The 20,140-nt window shown below is 35.4% G+C and overlaps 3 protein-coding genes across 4 annotated transcripts; 1 reads left to right on the forward strand and 2 right to left on the reverse strand.

Annotated features, from left to right (window-relative positions):
* Nucleotides 1–432: 432 nt before the first annotated feature.
* SCC3 (sister-chromatid cohesion protein 3) lies at nucleotides 433–9,544 on the reverse strand. The gene is made up of 22 exons (XM_011081457.3): nucleotides 9,385–9,544; nucleotides 9,083–9,272; nucleotides 8,425–8,537; nucleotides 8,247–8,339; nucleotides 7,861–8,021; nucleotides 7,544–7,780; nucleotides 7,291–7,435; nucleotides 7,017–7,195; nucleotides 6,786–6,931; nucleotides 6,578–6,705; nucleotides 5,742–5,915; nucleotides 5,374–5,535; nucleotides 5,088–5,288; nucleotides 4,878–5,015; nucleotides 4,598–4,801; nucleotides 4,363–4,507; nucleotides 3,642–3,748; nucleotides 3,287–3,421; nucleotides 2,720–2,985; nucleotides 1,796–1,920; nucleotides 1,138–1,437; nucleotides 433–703 (listed from the first exon to the last, which is right to left on the reverse strand). Exons 1-22 carry the CDS (start codon nucleotides 9,427–9,429, stop codon nucleotides 690–692), a joined length of 3,408 nt encoding a protein of 1,135 aa, XP_011079759.1. The 5' UTR covers nucleotides 9,430–9,544; the 3' UTR covers nucleotides 433–689.
* A 3,312-nt stretch (nucleotides 9,545–12,856) lies between these two features.
* Nucleotides 12,857–15,706, forward strand: LOC105163198 (rho GTPase-activating protein 2). The gene is made up of 4 exons (XM_011081456.3): nucleotides 12,857–13,331; nucleotides 14,226–14,346; nucleotides 14,461–14,811; nucleotides 14,896–15,706. Exons 1-4 carry the CDS (start codon nucleotides 12,994–12,996, stop codon nucleotides 15,484–15,486), a joined length of 1,401 nt encoding a protein of 466 aa, XP_011079758.1. The 5' UTR covers nucleotides 12,857–12,993; the 3' UTR covers nucleotides 15,487–15,706.
* A 155-nt stretch (nucleotides 15,707–15,861) lies between these two features.
* Nucleotides 15,862–18,234, reverse strand: LOC105163197 (myelin transcription factor-like protein). 2 transcript variants are annotated; one of them, XM_020694876.2, is made up of 2 exons: nucleotides 17,637–18,234; nucleotides 15,862–16,095 (listed from the first exon to the last, which is right to left on the reverse strand). In XM_020694876.2, exon 1 carries the CDS (start codon nucleotides 18,073–18,075, stop codon nucleotides 17,674–17,676), a length of 402 nt encoding a protein of 133 aa, XP_020550535.1. In that variant the 5' UTR covers nucleotides 18,076–18,234; the 3' UTR covers nucleotides 15,862–16,095; nucleotides 17,637–17,673. The 2 variants fall into 2 exon arrangements, with proteins under 2 accessions (XP_020550535.1, XP_011079757.1); XM_011081455.3 differs by having other exon boundaries at nucleotides 15,862–16,099.
* Between the last annotated feature and the right edge of the window lie 1,906 nt (nucleotides 18,235–20,140).

Here is a 20,140-nt window from a genome sequence, read left to right on the forward strand (position 1 = left end):
GTCGCTAACAGTTAAAACGGAACGGACTGTTGTAAGTCTCGACAACTTTATGCTCATTGTCTCTCCAAGTGTTTAAGATTCAAACCATACCCCAGAGGGTGAACTATGAAATGCAGGAGGCTCCGCAGCATAGTGATTCTAGAAACAAATTAATTCAGTATAATTAGTTTCAATACCAAAAAACAAACTCCTAATACCAGGGAAAAGATAAGAATGCTTCAAGATGGATGTCAGTGTCAGCCTACCGTCAAGGCATAGCCGCATTCATCACAGATCTATAATCCCTCTCATTTCTTCGTCATACTCGCCAGTCTGTCTTTATTCCTTCGAATATAGGAAACAAACCTGGTTCCGGAAAGCCGTCATCACTTCTTTGCACCTGGATGCATTCACATGTACACAAAGTTCTCTTCACCAGGATGCATTCACATGTACACAAACAAACCAAGGAAACTCGAATCTGGCAAATGAAGGCATACAGTGACATACAAAACTCCATGCCAACTTGTAGTTATTCATCTACAGAGTCATGCTATAGAAGCCATGAGAGAAGAAGAGACGAGACAGAAGAACAAAGGTAAAGACAATAATACACTTCATAATTTACACATCATATTCCTGGTTATCATCTGCTGCAAGTCATCCCAACTCTTCAGTGCAGTCATTACTTGAGTTTGGTAGAGTGGTTGCTAACTGGAAGCACCTACACCCAAAAAGTGAAATGATACATAGATGATGTCAAAATGTCATTTTTTTTGTTTATACTAAAGACATGAGCCAAAATATCACAATTATTGACTCTATATATTCAGACAGCAGAAAAAGGAACAGAAGAATAAGACACATTTTGGGCTGATCTCCCTCTTAGACATGTTAGCACTGTGCTACCAGTGGTTACAGCAGTGAAGAATAAAAGGAGGAATTACAAAAAATGTCTGAATGCATAAACAATGGGTATTCTCTTCGACAGGATATGAAGCCAATGCCTGAGATTGCAGAATCCGTGAAACATGAGAGTAGAAGCACAAGTCAACCCTTACTTGAGACTATTTATTTACTACTGCTCACAGATATCTCCTATTGTTCTTTTCTAAATCCACTTCTAGATCATGTTGACATGAACTAATTTATGTGTACCTGAAGTTTTTGGGGTAGCCAACTCTTCTGTTGCTCGATCTACTGTTCTTGTCTGGTCCCTGTTCTCCTCCTTAGAAACCCGTATAGATCTTAGCTTGGATGATGCTCTGAGTGAACGTATCAAAGGTGCATCCTCTTCATCATCATCTTGCTTTTCTTCAACCCCTGCATCTTGGTCAGATCCACTGATTGAATCCTCCTCTTCACTTGAACTTTGCTCATCAAAAAGCCTTTTGCCTTGTAGGTTTTGCTTCTTACGCGGACGACCCCGACGCCTCACAGACGTACCTTCTTTGCCATCTGCAGTTTATGCACATAACTTTGGGTAGTAAGCATAAGATCCTCAGAATGCAACAGAATCCCAATACTATTACAATAGCAGAGGCTAAACTAAGACTGGACAGAGCTGCACGGACAACCAGACAGAGAGCCCAACTACAAGGCATTACCAACAAAAGAAGAGATGTTAACTTGCAACTATTTGGTACTTGGCTTAAAAAAAAAAGAACATGAATTCCTGCAACCCTCAAACCACAAGACAAAGAGACAAAAAATCGTCTCCACTGTATACTTACGCGGATGCTATTACACATTTAATAAAAAAAGATAACTGAAAAAGAGACAACAAAGATCTGGAAAACTGGAAGCACAGAAGTACCTTTTACACCTTCATTTTTCAGATATTTCTCACGAAGGGTGTCCAGAAATGTGTAATAGGCACGCCACCCACTGGGGTCTTCATCAGTCTTCACATTTTCAGTTCTTCTCTCAACTCCTCTCATACTAGTAATAAAAACATATGGTTAAATTCATTATGATAGGAAAGATTTCCAGTATAATCATCACAAAAAATCTGCACACCAAATGCAGATTGATCAAATATCGAGAAGATCTTTTCCTTTATGATTAAAAATCCATATGTAGCTATATGCACCTTGTACGCTTTTGCATGTTCAGTAACACAAGAAGAGGAAAGAGAGGGGTCAAACAAAATGCTGTAAAAATAAATTATAGAGAGAAAGCGAGCAAGAAGAGAAACAGAAAACTGCATGCCAGTAACTATTTAAATGTCTCAAAATCTGTTAAGTAAATATAAATACTACAGATGCTAAGAACAATGATCATTTTGTGACCTGGATTAGATGTTCCCAACAGCACTCATGGAACTACTTTTTGAAGAGCTAATTTGTGCACGTGAAAGGTTGGGTTTCAGTATCCCAAACGAACTAACTAGATGATGTTTTTGATCCCATATTTATTGTCATCCGTTTACATAGAGGCGAAAAGTGTCTTTTCCAGAGGGATATTCGTACATAGAAATGGTAAATGTTTATCAGAACAATCCGGACTAGCTCAAAAACAAAAAGGTGCAATTCCATGTTGGTTCGGTTCCTTCACCAGCCATGTGCTTTAAAATATACTTAAATTGACACACAAGTGAATAAACAAATAAGGCACTCTTTTAATAATCATGATGCATCATAAACACAAAAAATTTGGTATCAACATTATCATTGTATCCTTAATGTAGTCCAAGGTGTGCTTCCTCAATGAGAATCTAACTGGAGGTAGGAGCTCTTACATATCAAGAATGTCGTTTGCAGGAAGCTTGGACACAAAATGCAGCACTACACTATCCAGGAAAGACAGCTGCTTTGGAGCATGTGAAAACGCATAATTGATACCTTCTCTGACAATACTCAAAATTTCAGCTTTATACTTATTTCGAGCAACACCAACGTATGATCCAGATAACCGGACAGCCAGATCTTTACACTCCTGAAATGACTTGCTTGATAGTGATTCATCATTGCCAGAGGAAGTTATTACCAGATACCTTTGGTAGGCCTAGTCGAACATCGACAAAAGATAAGTTAAGCATTAAGGAAAAGTTACAATCTGTGATGCTCACATTCTTTAATTACATTATTATGCATCTTAGCTGCATCCTCTTTTTGAACCATGTCACCACTCAAATAACCAAAAACTCATCGAATTCAAATTATGTTTCAGTATCAGCCAATCACATTCATGGACGAAGGAAATCTTAAATTAAGACAGTTGTAGAACCAACTTGATTGAACAGCAGATATTAATATCCACAAAGTAAAGCAGCTATGAAGTAATATCTTTAACAACTGGGTCTTACCCTTTTCAGCGCTTCTACAATAATATTTGAAATGTCACCCTTTTTTTTTAAGGCAGTGAGCAGATGCTTAACAATCTCACCAACACTCCTACCATACTTCTCCACATGAGAAATGATCTCTGGGGCAAGATAATCCTGCAGTGAGAATACCATCAAAGAAAGTCATTGAACTTCTTGGTCAGACACAAAGTCACCACACGTGTGGGTCAAAGCAGTTCTGTATAGTATGTTTCCCTTACAATAGACAAATGTGTCATGAACATCCAATAAAGACAAATCAAAGATGGAACCAATATATCTAAAGACAAATAAATCAGCTTATGGATGGTACTAAAACAAATATCAGTATAGCCACCTTAAGAACTGTGTCGGTGGCCACTAATTTGGACAGAGCAAACATGACAGCGTCAGCATTAGTCTCCTCCACGTATTCTCTGTTTTCTTCTTCATCTTCTGCATCATCTGCAGTGAATCAGGGGGGTAATAAGAACAGCAGTTCACACAACAATAGATATTAGCAACCACAAGCATACACACCGCAAAAAGATTTTCAGCAAGTACTTTGTAGACACCAGGCATACATAAAACATATGAGTATGAGAATTCTTTTAGCAACAGCATAAATACCACAGCTAGAAAGTAAGAACTTTGATCCCAAACATAAAACTTGATGCCCTTTTGCGGTTTGAAAGGCTTGTGTAGTTTGAAACGAGACTCACACGCTTGCAGTAAATATATATAACAATGCCTGGGAACCCAGACTTCAAGGCACCTGGAAAAAACATGATTTACATGGCATTTGAGGTGCTGGAGCATGGTTTCGCAGAGTCATCATGTTTCATCCAAAATATACCAAGAACTACAGATATATATATATATATAAAGAGAGAGAGAGAGGCCCAAAAAAAAATGGGGAACTGCAAGCTTTTAGTTAACAATTAATAAGAAGTCATAATATGAAACCATTCTTTTGCAGTTATGAGCAAATATATAGATACGCCTGCAGCTCACTTTCAGGCTATCGACTAAATGCACAAATACGACAAAGTACTGTCTACAAGAGATAAAGTTGGCACCTGAAACATTGAGCAGTTGTTCACACATTTTCCAGTACTTATCAACAGTGGATTCATCTGGACGGTACCCTAATATTTCCAGCTTTGTTGAAGCAAATTTTGTCCTTCTAAACAGACACCAAATATCTGCAAGGATACCGCAGACCTACCCAAAATATGCACACAGGCTTAGTCAAACTAAAATATTTCATACTTCAGCAGAAAAGAATGCAAAAGGCACATAGAGAATGCTTACCCTATATGCAAGTTGATTTTTACATCTATCATCACTGTTAAGTTTTAAAGGATTATGAAGGAAGTACTCAAGTTGTTCAAGCAAGGCATCACGCTTCTCCACCAGAGAAGATAAAGCTGCCTCTGAAACTGTTTCACTGGATAGAACAGAGTGCAAGCACCAGGAAACATGAAGGAACATATTGAGAAGCAGAAAGGAGACAACCTGATTCGACACAAGCAATACTATCAGTGAGCACAAAAGGATAAATCCTTGAACTTATAATAGTTGGTTTACACACCTCGTCATCTATGTTTTTGAAACTTTGAAGAATATGTACAAGATCTTGATACAAGCTTTCAAGAGGAACTTTGTCCGACAACTGAAATTCATATGACCTTTTCAGATTTACTAGCAACGAGTATTCATCACCACCATTCTGCATAACAGAGCATGTCAATCCTCACAATTTCATGCTAATACAGAGAACATCCATTGAATAGATTCATACCACAACATCTTCTACTGCAGATTTTAGTTTGCCGATCAATTCATCCTCAAGCTCCTTGACCTGATTTTGAGCAAAGTCTTGCAACTCTCCTTGGCTTTCTGTCGCACAGAACTTGATTGCTTTCACACATGATCTCAAGGCATCCTTCTCCCCATGCTTAAAGAACGCCTCTCTCATTAGTTTAAGAGTAGCCTTAAAATTCTGAAACACAAGTGAACATGATTTTATTGTATTTATTGTTATCTAAGTTCATTAATCCACATAGCTAGGCAATTTAATAAGTCACCTGTTCTTGTCTCTTAAGAGAATAAAGCTCAAGATTCATGTAAACAATAGTTTCAACTAGAGGTGCTACTTTGCCCTTGTCAGAGATAAATTTGCGCAGAAGCTGAGGATAGGTCTTCATCATGGCAACTGTAATGTCACGCTTATGGTGTTCAAATATGTCCTGGTGATTGTTAGAGAAAAAACAACTTCATTTGACTGTGCAGAATACTTTGTAACAAGGAGAATCATAAAATCTTCCCAACTCACAAACAGAATGATACAGTGCATTTACAAGCTAAATTACAACTGAAAAAAGAAAAAACTATAGTTGGAATGCTATGTGAAATAATTTATGAAAAGAAAAGGATACAACTGAAATCTCACTACCTTTTGACCTTTGGTGTGATGTGGGTTTCTATTATCAGTTGCAGGAACAATCCTTTCTCCTACTGCCTTTCTCACTGATGCAAAGAGAAGTCTAATCAAGTTTGTAGCATCTGCATCATCAAGCTCAGCTGATGGGTTATCCTCCAGAAGCATACGAATGATGCACTTCCAATCCTGCAAGTATCACAATCTCTTTCAAAGAGAAGACACATGCAAGGTCACAGCCAGTCTAAAATTCAAAGAAAAGATCATATAACCATCCGATAAGTTTCATCAGGGGTGTCAAACTTTGGGAACGACGCTCATCTCTAGCATCCAAAGTTATGCAGCTACGGTTTGTACCCATTAATGCATTTACTTCACATTCTTGAGGAGAAGAGGGGAGGATGGAGTTAAATAAGTATGCAAAAACATCCCAGGTACAGAAATAGAATTATAGAAGTTAAAGGAGTCATGTAACATGTGACTATATTAACTATCAGGGAGCATAAATAAATAAACTAAATTATCTTTATAAACTCTAAATAATCAGTCAACCACCTAAATGGAAATATTCAGAAACCAAATATGCTTCTATTCACCCAAAAAATCATCTTTTATCTAAAAGGTTATATTCCATAGTCAGATGAGAGTGATAGGTATTGCCAGTGGTTAGCAAGAGCACTGAATTATCTCCAGATTCATCAGCTCCTGACATTTCCCTTTCCCCTCAGCGAAGCAAACTAAATTACTAACCATAGGGCCCATGATATTTTTTTTCTTCTCTATCCCTACTACTCCCTAACATTTGAATATAAACCACCCAAATTGCGTATGAACTATTTGAGGTTACGTACTTTCATGGCTGCCATATAATCCCAGACATCATCAATGACGTACGAACTCAGGATGGGGTCAGCTGAAAACTCTTTTAGTATCTGTAACATTCGACTGATATGAACCTCTGAAGAATCACTGTCACCGCCTGGAAAAGAATTGACAAAGATTCTAAATTATAACAAATGACATAAAAATCAGAAGCGCTAGAAAACAGTAAAAAGAAACCTGTTGACCGAGACTGTGAATCATTGAATTTCTGAGCAATCAAATGATCATATACTAGTGCTCCAATGGCACGCCTAACATCTGGTGGATCATCAATTAATAAATCATACAAAGAACCTAGTTCTTCATCAGGCACAAGTTGATGCCTGCAACATCCCAGAAAACCCCTTGTCAAAATTTAAGTTTGTTGACCATGCATTGTGTTACAATTCTCAAGTCATCTGTAGATACCTTAATAGCTGTTTGACAAGCCCTATGGCACATACTGACACAGAAATGTCAATGTCATCAGCAAGTTCAAGCATCCGTGGGTAGAATCTCTCAGTGAAAAGGTTAAGAGAGGGCACATTATCATCCACCTCATAAAGATTTTGCAATGCCAGAACAGAAGCCTTTCTTACACCAGCGCTCTTTAAAACAGAATAAATGACAAGCAAATTTTCAGCACTTCGGAAGAAAATAAAACGCAAAATCCTTAAGATTTAATTAACCATTTCAAACTTACTTTGTCATTCAATGTCCATCCAAGATATTTCAAATACAAATCCTGCAAGAAAAGTGAGGGATATGACAGTACCCACACACCGAGGGATTCTATACATGACACTCGGATATCTGGATCAATGTCCCGATAACGGTGCACAAATAACCTTCAAAGTATAAGTATTCAAATTAATTTAAAGCACAAAAAAGAACATCAATGCCTAAAAGGAGAAGAGAACAACATAAAAATATCTTTTCAGTGTTAATGACAATACCCAGTAAATATTTTTCGCATCATCTCTTCCATGGTAGTTATCTTTTCATGAGTCATGGACAGCCTTTTGGTAAGTGATTCTACTCTAGGTCCTTCAATCTTTTTCTTTTTTTCAGCATTCAGCTGTCTCTGGGTGGTCTCTCTCTGAGACCCAAGCAATTTTGCAACATTGATGAAGGAGGTGACAAGTTGAAGTCCCATCAGAGAGGCAATCTGACGATAACATCTAGGAGGCGTACTGCAAAACACAATGCTATAATCTTAATAAAGAGTGCTGAGTTCTATTGCATCTTCCTGCTAAGAACATCAAATACTTACCATGATAAGGCAATAATGTAGTCTAAACACTTGTCAAATAATGATTGATCAAATAATGGTCCATTCTGACATTCGCTGACCAAATTGTCCCAGAAATATACAAGGTTATCTTTGAAATTCTTGAAGTCCCTTTTTGAACTCTGATAATCTTCAACTTCACCCTAAATTCCAAGTTGTTAAGCAAAACTCTTGAGTCTCAACATATCTTTTTTAGTTTTTGTTGTTGTCGTCTTCCATGGGAAGGTAATGATACTTGTGTGTGGCAGAAGGGGAGAGATATAAATTGGATATGCAAGAACAAAGAAAAATTCCATTGAGAAGACAAAAGTTATAAGGAAAGCCATAGGAATGAAAGATATATTTAAGAATAATAAAGAAAAGGATACTCTTCTAGCCATGTTAACAAGAGCAACTACCACATCATCAACATCAGTCTCATCTATATCCTCTTCATGAAGACGATATTTTGCTCCGCAAGCCTGCCCATGATAATACATCGAATTAGGAGAACCAAGCGATAGAATCCGATAACAACAACTTAATGGCAACACGGCGTATAATAACCTCAAAAAGCATGGACAAGAGTCCGGAAATTGCGGACTTTTGGTTCCTTTCATACTGTTCAACCCATCGTTTAACTACATCGGGGATGTCCTTCCCGTCACCTTTAATAACCTCTGCAAACAAAACAAATGTACTTGCGTCATCATTACACACATAAGGAAACAAATCAATAGCATCAAAGGCATAAACCATGTTAACCGCCTTCAACTCGTTTACATTAAAATAGATGAATGAGCTAGATTCTAAAAGAAGCAATTAATATCACCCAAACAGCATAATCAAAAGCACAACATACACCTCCTTAGTGCAACCATCCATCCCCAGAGTGGACAAGTTCACCAATAATCAATCATTTAAACAAGCCACAAAGAGATATCCAATAATAAAATCTGTCGCAAATGAATGTTTACTGAAAAGTAGTCTAAACACTTCCAGACGATAATAGAAAATTTTCACACACAACCATAATTTCTAGAAGAACTGAGAAAAGGGAAAAGACTATAACGTAGTGATAACTGAAGACCTGTAATTAGAATATAATACTACCCTTCAATTTGGAGAGATCCTTCACCAATTCTATACAAAGAGTACCCCAACCACCTCAGCATACATAGCACAAAAGTACCTAAATTAAATAATATCAGAAAAATGTGGCTACCGATGAAACTCAGGTTGGCTTTTCGTGCTGCTGCCGAGGTTGAAGCACCTTCAGTGGCCTTATTTCGCTTTATTTTTCGGCGAGATTCTTGAAACTCATCCGAGGATTCTTCCCTTTCTTCCTCCAACTCATCTTCGATTTTATCGGTGCGTGTGAAATCCGCAGTCCTAACCGTAGCCCTAGCCCTTTTCTACTCAAACACAAACATCAAAAACACATAAAAATAAAAACTCAAATAAAATTAGGGTTCGGAACCACAATTAAAGCAACGGTAAGTCGGTAAACAGGACTTAATTACTAACCGAACGGCGAGCCGCCGGTTCTGGCACCACTGGTTCGTCTTCCATGAACCACCACTGAAAACAGACTGCACTACACGTAAATTTTCAAGAATTTCGATGTGCTTCTGATTTGCGCGTGTATGAATAAATATTCTGCTCTTTAGGTCAGTATACATCTTCCCGCCAGGTATATATATGCCAGTGGGAAAATAAGAAGAGTTATTTATTTAAATATTATTTTTAGAAAAAGAAAATTGTAAGAATACCACAAATTTGCCAGAATTGCAAAACTAAGGTGGATCGTTAGTATTGGCCACATAGTTTTTTGTGCCCTAACGACTTGGGCCAATTTTTTTTTATTTAATTGTTTATTAAGAATGTAATATATTAATTAATTAACATTTATTATTTTGAATTTTAATAATAAAAATGTATTAATATTAGATTAATTTTTAACAGTTAATAAAATTAAAATTTACATACAAACAAAAAAATGTATTCAAGTACTGGTTCCATTATTTTGGTGTCCGCAACCCTGTATTGTAATATTACTTTGATGCAATGGAGTTTGACTTTGTTGTGATTGGATACAAGTTTTTTGTCTTGCTCGTGCTTGGGGCCAGTCCATATCATTAGGAATTATAGTACTTTATTGTCAACCCGGCGAGTAGAAGTGCGTATAGTAGTCTCGTGGACCAATTGAAGTTTTGGGCATCCTAATACTCTTTATTCATTAAAGGTTGGAAAGACATGAAATATGTCATTTTGTAAGATATTAAACCATAATATTGCTTAACCACTGACGCATCGTTAAGTTTATATGTGCATATCTTCTGAGCATGAGAGCAAGGGATTCAAAATTGACTCTATTTGCCACATGAATACTCCCGTGTGGCAATTTTGACAATGTGAGTGTTGCATCCCTATCCATGATATCGTTTTGTAACCACTAAGGCGGGTTGTTCGAACTAATTAAATCTCGTTATCGTATGCTCTGCAGAATGTTTGAAGCAACATTTGAATAACTTATATGCATAGTCTGTCCACGGTTGATTGTTGTTTAACATCACACTACTCATTAAATGATCTTTATATTTGAAAATCATTCTCACATCAAATTTGTCTTCATTAATATCATAAAAATTTGCATATTTCAAAGCTGGGACATCAATTGAAACTCCATCACATCAAAATAATGTGCCAAGATGGGATCGTAGAAGCCAATACTTGAATAGATTTTTTTAGGGTAAATTACAATGACCTCCCCCAAGGTTTGGTATAATTATGAATACCCCTTGTTGTTTGAAAAATTATCAATATTCCCCTAATTTTAAAGGTCGTCTAACAATTAGTCCAATGTGTTAGGTTTTTATCTAATTTTTATAGTGAAGTGATCAAAATGCCATTGTGGATTAAAAATTATAATTTTTCTTTGTTTTTTAATTTTTTTTTATGGACTAAGCTATATTAATGACATGGAATTTTTGATTTTTGAATTTCTCTATATATATTTAAATAAAAATCTAAAAATATGAAATGGAGTTGTAACAAAAGAGCCGAACTTGTGATAAGCTATATTAATGACAAAAGCGACTTTCTTTGTTTTTGTTCTTTTGTTTCTGTCCTCTTTGAGAGTTGTGTGTTTTGTTGGGGAAAGAAAGAAAGGAGCAGAGGAAAAAGAAAGGGGAGTTTAAAAGGCATGATGTGATGATGGATGAGAGTGAGACAGAAAAGCAAAGCAGAATCCGACGAGGAGAGGAGATGCCGATGCCAACCACCCGCACCCGCAACGGTCAAATCAAATGGATGGAGAGAGAGAGAGGAGAAGACAACAAGATAGAATGCAAAAAATGCGTCTAAGATTTGAATTTGAAACACACGAGTTTTGTTTCTCCCATCATTCCAATACCAACACATGGGACCCCAACCCACACACTCCTCTCCTGGATTTTCCATTAATTAATTTACTAATAATTCCAATGCTTCACTTCATATGTGAACATATATCCCGTTATATATTAACATGTGAAAATATATAAAGATAATTTAATTATAAAAAAATTTATTTGACTTTTAATAAGTCTATCGAGATAAATATAATTTTTTATCTAATTTTTCTATTAACATAAACAGATTCGGTAATTTTTTTTTTACTAATGAAAGAACTTATTTATTAGACTAAAGCCAACTCTATGGGTACTAATTTCAAACCAACAAAATTTACGTATAATTACAGCAAACCTTAAAAAAAAGTGAATGTAACTATCCCTATAATTTATATCTATATAATTTAATGTAAATTTACTATATTATATGTTTATTAATCAATGTTGCTGAGGTAATATATAACAAGGAAAAAAAAAAAAGAAACTAATACTTGAATTTCACCCTTAAATAATAATGATTAGTGCAAGTCATTTTGGTGCTGATTTTTCCGGCATACAAGTGGGACCAAAAATGACAACAAAATCTAAATCCCTCGGTTTGAAGAACCAGAACAAGGCTCCGAATGGTGATTTATCCATCACCCATCCTGTTTTTGAATCTTCATTATTACGCATTTGTTTACTGAAACATAGTATGGGAATTCGTGCATCAATATTTATTTATTTTACGCATATTTATATGTTGGTCCCAATTATTTAAGGTGTATTCGCAGTTTAAATACTAATTATTTATTACGAATCTTATACCTCATTACCATATATTATATGATACATTGCAAAAATTAAAATTTATTTATGGTATGTAAATGGAGAATTTAAAAGTAGAAAAAGCAAATAAGAAGAGGTAATAAATAAAACATTTGAATTGTTTAGGGTAAAATTATATTGTTACGAGGCTTATTAATCAGGTAATTAATGTGAAGAGAGCAGTTGTAAGAGAGATTAATTAATGAAGGCTGACCGCTGACAACCTGAGAAAGCCTACGCTTCATTTGGCGGGCAATAAATATTTAAATTTGCAGACACACAATCTCCATAAATCATAATATATATATATATATATATATATATTTTGGATTTACATAAATCATAAATTAGAAGCAGTAAAAATAAGGGAGAGCTCAACGCAGTGTAATCCCCTTTTCCCCAACGGTCCTCAACCATTCAAAAGCAGCGCTAATTGTCTCATTTACCCTTCATCTTTATGTAAATCCACAAACATTATATGATGTTAAAATTGGCTTACTCTCTCTATTTATTTAAAATTTTCTCCCTGGAAAATTGCGTTAACATGACTAATTAAAAACCATGCTCGAATTTTATTATCATTATCCAAGATTGAATTGATAGGTGAATCATGTAAAATTGTGGTGGTGATTGAGATAGGGTTGTGGTGTCTATCAACGGTGAATGGCAAAAGGGAAATAACCCTCAAAGCAAAGACCCAAAATGGTAAAAGGAAAACTAACATATCCAACCAAAAGTAGACAAACAAGAATTTGAAATGAGTGGCCGTTTGAATAAATAGTAAGTAATATGTAATAGAGAATGGCGTTACTTCAAACTTCAAAAAACCCACTCCCTTCCTTCAATGCATATCACACACGCACACACATAAATAAAAACAAACTCCTCCATATCTCTCTACCTTCTTCCTTCAAACCCACTTCTAGAGAGAGAAAGCATGAGTACTGGTGTGGTTATGGTGACGAGGGGTGGTGGATGTGGAGGCAAGAGCTCCAAGTCTGCTGCTCTCGCTGAGGACCACGGTAAGCAGGAGGAAGACCACCACCAGCTCTCCTTGCTGGATTTCATTTTATCAGCTCTCAGAAAATCCATGGTGTCTACGTGCCGTGTGGACAGGCAAGACCAAGAGGTGATCTCCGCCGTCCATCACATGGAAATTGGCTGGCCCACCAATGTTCAGCACATAACCCATGTCACTTTTGATAGATTCCACGGGTTTTTGGGTCTTCCTGTTGAGTTTGAGGTTGAGGTTCCATGTAGAGCTCCAAGCGCAAGGTACGTAAAAGCAAGTTAAAAGATTTCCCCCTTTTTCGTTTTATTTTGCCTGTATCATTATTTAGTGAATTTTCTTTCAATATTTTGGATGAAATTTTTAGTGTTCTGTCTTTTATGTGTTTAGATCTGATGTAGCATATGAAGTTTGTGTGTTTATTTTAGGATCATATTTTCATGGCGATTTCATCAATCTTGGTTTTTTGACACATATATATATATTTTCACTTCAAAGTTGGTAGTCTAAGAGACTGAGGTACAGATGATGAGTGAGGAGGTTGATTTTTGTCTTCCATGGTAGAAGTGTTTCCAAGATTTCCGAGCTTTTAAATCAATAAAGCATTTTGGCATGTTACACCGGTAAATTTGGGGTATGAATTTCTTCATATGTTTGGTGATTGGTGGTCAAGAAACTCGAATATGCTTTGTATTATAGGACTCGAGAATCTTGAAACTTTTTGTTCAGGTTCAAATAACTAGCCTTTACTCTCTCTTGCATAATGGCCTTTTTCTGTAATATTTCATTTACCTGGGAAGGAATGGAATTAATGAAGTTGTTAGCAATCGTGTTCTTCAGCTGTATTCCCAGATTGTGGTACAACATTGAAGAGAGCAGGCTTTGCAGTAGTTATTACTCATTAGTTAAGATAGGTAGAGGCAACTAAAAATCTTTAGTGCTTTAAAGCGTCATGGGACCCCGGAAGATTTTGCAAGATTGAAGTTGATTGCTATTCCCAGTTGATCCTTCATTGAATTGAGGGTGGTACTCTACATCAGTTTCCTTCATGTGCATGGCTTTCGATTGGCGTTTGACACCGGATAAACACTCTACAATTAATATCGTCCACTGGAAGTTGGTAATTTGATGTTACTGATCTTATAATGTCGATTATGCAGTGTCAGTGTATTCGGCGTCTCAGCGGATTCAATGCAGTGCTCTTATGACACAAGAGGCAATAGTGTCCCAACTATTCTGTTATTAATGCAGGAAAGGCTATATTCACAAGATGGTCTAAAGGTGAGCAAGCAAGAACATTATGTCATGTTGAGAACAAATATTTTCTTCTACTATTAATTGTTTGACTCTAATGTTCAAGAGCTGACCCGATCCTTTCGGAATATCCTTTTGTAGTCTGAAGGAATATTTCGGATAAATCCGGAGAATGGCCAGGAGGAACATGTGAGGGACCAGCTGAACAGGGGCATTGTGCCGGAAGACATTGACGTCCACTGTTTGGCAGGTTTGATCAAAGCCTGGTTCCGAGAGCTCCCGTCTGGAGTGCTTGACGGTCTTTCTCCAGAACAGGTATTGCAATGCAATACAGAAGAGGAATCTGTTGAGCTCATTAAGCAGCTAAAACCAACTGAGAGTGCGCTCCTCAACTGGGCAGTTGATCTCATGGCTGATGTCGTCGAGCAAGAAGAATCCAACAAGATGAATGCCAGAAATATTGCGATGGTTTTTGCCCCAAATATGACTAAGGTGATTCGAACAAGCCATCTGATTTACGAACACCTGAAACAATTATTTTTGATACTCAGCCCTCTATTATGCTGTTTTTGGCAGATGTCGGACCCGTTAACAGCTCTTATGCATGCTGTTCAAGTAATGAACTTGTTAAAGACACTGATCATGAAAACATTACGAGACCGTGACGAGGCAGCTGATGGAGGGTACTCACCCTTGTCATCTCATTCATCAGATAGACAAACGGACGAGGAATATGATAGTCAGCAAGAGATGGACACTAGCTGTGAATCAACAGGAATGGCCTCCGATGATGACGAGCAAGCTCAATACAGTCCCTGCAGCAAAGACGGCAAAGATGAGGTCGAGTCATTGAGTGAGATAGAAGAGTGCTTCTTAAGGCAACTGGATGAGAATGAGAGCGCGAAGAACGGATTCCGGAAGCAACTCGAAGGAATTCTGTGCAGAGAACATGTGAGTCCAGGAAGTGGTTCTCCTTTAAATGCAGATTCCGGGCTTTCCTTGTCCGACAGTAGAATAGGCAGTTCTTGCCTTACCACGAGTGACGGTGAGGACTCGAGAATAACTTCTACTGCTTCAGGTCTGAAGATGGACCCCGAAAATTTACCAGGAACAACAGCAGTCACCAGCGACCTGGACATGGTAGAAAACGTGATAGAATCGATTTAACCGGATTACATTGTTAGTTAGCGTCGCGTCCTGTTGTGTAGGAGATAGATTTGTTGTGGAGTTGAGGATGTCTCTGCACAGCCATGCTTGCTTCTGTAAATTAGTTTCTGTAGTTAGATTTAGGCATTGATCAGACATAAGAGTGGTTTGCTTTTGATTGATTGTAAGTCACTGTTCAGTTTAGGGCTGAAATAGTGTTCATTCCTCTCTCTTTGCTCCACCAGCAAAGGTTCTAACTAGTGCAGGAAACAAGAAAACCGACGAACCCATTTTGTTCACTGTAATTGGTTGTATCCGAAAGCTTGATTTCCTCAAATTTTCTGTTCGGACATACAAACTATGTCTATAAATTTTATAACTAATATGACAATTAATACACCACAAGATGCAAATTAAAATTAAAAAAATTACACATAATTCCTTTAAAGATTGGCAACTTTCTTAAAGTATTTATCAACACTTGAAAGAAGCTGGATTATAGTAACTAGAACAACAGTAGATGAACACATGGAACCCCTTCTTATGGGAAAGAGCCCTTTTCTTCTCGGAGGTGGACAATGTTTGTCATGACTTGGGTAAACCTTTTAGCATCAAAGCATCCTCCTATGCCTGGCTGAACAAGTAATCGATTGAAATTGATCAAATAAAATTTTTTCCAATTCTATTTATTAAATTTAAAAAATGAAACTTGGACAGTTTTTTCTTTTTTTTTGGTAAGCTTTTAAATTTGGTTCGAAATCTTCGATCAGTATAAAAATAATAACATATACTTAAAATTATATATCAAAGTATTTGAATTCGACTCTATTTTTAATCCAAATAAAGCTTGTTGAGCTCTTTATTGTATCAATAATAAAACCAAATTCAGATTTAAAATTTGAAGTTTGATAGTAGTTGGATTCGAACAATTTGTAGTTCCCTAATTTGAAGAATGAGTAGAAGCATTAATAGTCTTTTAACCAGATGGCATAGCGTGTTTGAATGGAGTGGCAAGTGGTGTTCCTGACAAGGATTATTACTATATTTATAGTGCTCCATTTTGATTTTAATGCCAATAATCATGAAATTGCTGGAATAAATAATACCCAAGACATTTCTACCCTCCTGCCCTTTACTTTTACATAACCAATTGTTTCTTTTAGCTGAGTCATCGGATGTAACACAATTAGGAGACCCCATAATTATCACTCACCAAACATTGCAACATCCTCAAAATATTTACCTACATCATATTTAACTAGACTTGAACTAATTATATAAAAAATATAATATATTTATCGCGTAATTGATATGCAGTTTAAAAAAAAAAATAATCAATTAAATGATAAGTGTATCACACTTGGTAATTGATTAATTTAGTTCCACCAAATTTGGTTTAAATAAAAATTTTCGTGCAACATCATTTTTGAGGAAGTGTCAATTGATTGCAATTCTTGCCCTGCCATCTCCCGACTTAATTAATTTGTAAAAAGATTTTTAGTCCACCAAAGTTTTATTAATAATCAAACAAACATATATATATATATATATATATATATATAAAATAATACTAACACGCAAATACTAAAATTAGGTACTCTGGTGAAGTAGGACAAGCTAGCACTACCAGCTGTGTGTACGAGGACTTCAACCTAAAATCTCATAATTAACTAAGATATGATTTGTCTGAATATGGTGGTTAATGTGGGTTGTTTTGTTTTTAGTTTATGATGATATATATCAGCTTTTTTTTATCTAATTCCAATATTGATTGAATTTTTTATTTCAAATTCTATTGTATATTTCGTACACGCATATAAAATCTTTTATCAAATAAATAAATAACGTAATTTTAATGAATTAAAATTATTGGATGATGTTGTTTTAGGATGGTAAGGGTAGTTGCGTAGTGTTGATAAATGACAAGCCTCATGCTACATATGTTGCACTGAGATTGTAACATATATATATATAGGTAGATCCATACAAACTTGTAATCGTAAAAGACCCATTCTAACACATGAATCAGCCAACATTAACTGATTGAAGCAAAGCTCTATGTACAATTAAATTGTGAGTATATATGATGAAGACGACAGATATGAAAGTTTGTAACTAAATTTCTTTTTGAGAAATTGGTCAAAAAGAAATTGATTTCTTGAAAAACTCACCAATTTGTTTCTCAAAATTAGGTATTGTACCCTCTGTCTAAGATGCCAAACAAGCCTCCCAGAACAGCCTGTCCCCTTCTCTCTCATTCATCATCTTCGCATTTGAATCATTGGATTTCAGCGCCTTCTCCTTGCGGCGGCATTGATCTACTACACCATCCTCTTCTCCCTCGCTACCTCCGTCTTCCTCCTCGTCGCCGCCGCGGAGATCCATATTTACATCAATATCAACCTCATTCACATGAGCCTCATCATCCTCATCAGTATCAGATAGAGATCCGTAGCTGCAGGACTGCGCATCGTCCTCCGCCGAGGCACCAGTACCGGGTTCCAAGTCCAACAATGCGCCGGGGGCTTCAGAATCGCCGCTCGCCTCGAATAACAAGTAAGCAGATGCATCAAACAAATGTGGTGTTCTTCTGGCGGCCATATCCTCCATTATTCAAAATATACGCAAATAGTCATATATATATATATGAATAGAGAGAGAAAGAGAAAGAGAAAGAAAATGGGAAGATGAGGTGGGCTGTCTTGTTTGACACTTTGATAGATGTGGTGCGTTTACTGTATGGGTTGAGCAATCTTTTCTTTTTCCTTTTTTTATATTTTAAATGTTCGTGTGTGAAATTGATGGTATTTCTTACGTATTCTTTGCATGTTCATCTCAAACGTGTTTAATGCTTCTAGAAACACTGCCCCATCAGCTGTGCCCTATAATAATAGTAATATATGAGAGTTTATACTCTAGGACAGCTCTTCTTCTAGAAGCAATTGAGGTGTTGTGGACCGCTTTCTTTCTTGACTTTATGTATGTCTACGTGCCATACACCTATATATATTTCCTATCATTTTTTACTAATATTTCACAACATCAACCTCCTATGCATATATGTAGCAGCCACGTTGTTTATTTACTTGTATAATTAATTCATTTGATTTCAAAAATAGAGCTGGACATGTTTGAACAATTACACTACTACTGCTACCTACATCACATACTAATAATAATGATTTGTATATTTAACATTGACTTTCATGTTATGTAAATACAAACGTAAATTAAAATTACCTTCTCTAGAGTTTAATATAATTATGAATACGATTTAAAAAATTACAAACACCCTCTTTAAATAATAAAATAATTATGTAGCCCCTAAAATACTGATTTTTTTTAAAATAAAAAAAATACTTCATAGTGAATATTAGTTCATAAAAATATTTTAGAAAATTTTAAAAAAAAATTAATTTATAATATAAAAGAACATTTTGATCAAATCAACACAAAAATTGGATGAAAATATAATTGAATTAGCTCGTTATTAGATTGATGTTAAAATTTGGGAGGGTAATTATAAGTTTTCAAATAATAAAAATATATTGAAAACTATGCCAAAAAAATATAATTTACCCAATAAATAAATATAGAGGTACATGCAAGATTCCATGTCATGTATTATATTGATTTTACTCAGAAATGGATGGATTTGGCGTGCTGTCGAAAAGAAAAATAAAGGAGTAGATGGGGACCTTTTTTTCCTTTTCTTTTAAAGAAACAACATTATTAATGAATAGATTGAATTGATTTGATTTGAAAAAAGAAAGTAAAAATTAAAAGATAATTAATAGACGAGTAATGAATTATATTTGACGACTTTTGTTAGTAATCATATATGTGTATATATATCTGCACATTGTAAATGAGCAAGAAAATATTGTGGTCAAGAAGTGAGAAATATATAATGCAAAATTGCATTATTAATCCCACTAAATAGTTTCGTTCTTTTTTTTCTTTGGGTCTCAAATTTTATGAATAGACACTTGTAATCCCCAATTTCTAGAATTTTAACACTTTTAGTTCTGTGCGGTTGAGTGCTTGCAGAAACGACATGTATTGAATCTTGCGCAGCTAGTCAACGACTCTTGATTTGACCAATAAATGATTCAATTCTATTTATCCCTAAATTTTCCAAAATAAGACAAAAATCCATTGTACTTTGAAAAAAAAGAACTTTTTGAATTCAATTTGGCTAAAATACATTTCTTGATCTTATAAAGTTGCCGTCATTTGTTTCTTTTAGTTTTAGGTTGTTTTCTTGTGGGTTTTTTGGGGTATAATTATCCCTCTTAAAAAATAAGTAACTTTATTCTTAAAATATTTATTTAAATATTAAAAAACATAAAAATATAGGGAGGTAAAATAAAATTTAATAATTCCTTGATCAAATCAACTACATCTCCATTAGCACTTAATGACACAGGACCAATAAAATCAAAAGCAATGTTTGGATTCATATTTTTACATTTTTCGACACAAGATAAAATACAATTAATGTTTGTTTTTATATTTTTACACCTTATCTGTGTATTTTTTTATTTTTCAACTTTCTATATATAATATATATATATATATAATCTAACATATACATGATTTGACAATAAATAGTGATCTTTTGTCTCCAAAAAAATATAAAATGAAATATAAAATATTTATATATAAAAGTTTA

This window comes from Sesamum indicum, linkage group LG6, assembly GCF_026168435.1.
Source record: "Sesamum indicum cultivar Baizhima isolate 11 linkage group LG6, ASM2616843v1, whole genome shotgun sequence".
In the NCBI taxonomy this organism is placed as follows: domain Eukaryota; kingdom Viridiplantae; phylum Streptophyta; class Magnoliopsida; order Lamiales; family Pedaliaceae; genus Sesamum; species Sesamum indicum.

Bases quoted from the DNA above. Each gene is read 5' to 3' on its own strand.
- SCC3 (XM_011081457.3), bottom strand. From the start codon at position 9,429: ATGGAAGACGAACCAGTGGTGCCAGAACCGGCGGCTCGCCGTTCG. The intron at 8,538-9,082 runs GTAGCCACATTT...TTTTGTTTGCAG, and splicing joins AGCCAACCTGAGTTTCATCG to AGGTTATTAAAGGTGACGGG. The intron at 2,986-3,286 runs GTAAGACCCAGT...ATGTTCGACTAG, and splicing joins TTGTAGAAGCGCTGAAAAGG to GCCTACCAAAGGTATCTGGT.
- LOC105163198 (XM_011081456.3), top strand. From the start codon at position 12,994: ATGAGTACTGGTGTGGTTATGGTGACGAGGGGTGGTGGATGTGGAGGC. The intron at 13,332-14,225 runs GTACGTAAAAGC...TCGATTATGCAG, and splicing joins TGTAGAGCTCCAAGCGCAAG to TGTCAGTGTATTCGGCGTCT. The intron at 14,347-14,460 runs GTGAGCAAGCAA...ATCCTTTTGTAG, and splicing joins ATTCACAAGATGGTCTAAAG to TCTGAAGGAATATTTCGGAT.
- LOC105163197 (XM_020694876.2), bottom strand. From the start codon at position 18,075: ATGGAGGATATGGCCGCCAGAAGAACACCACATTTGTTTGATGCATCT.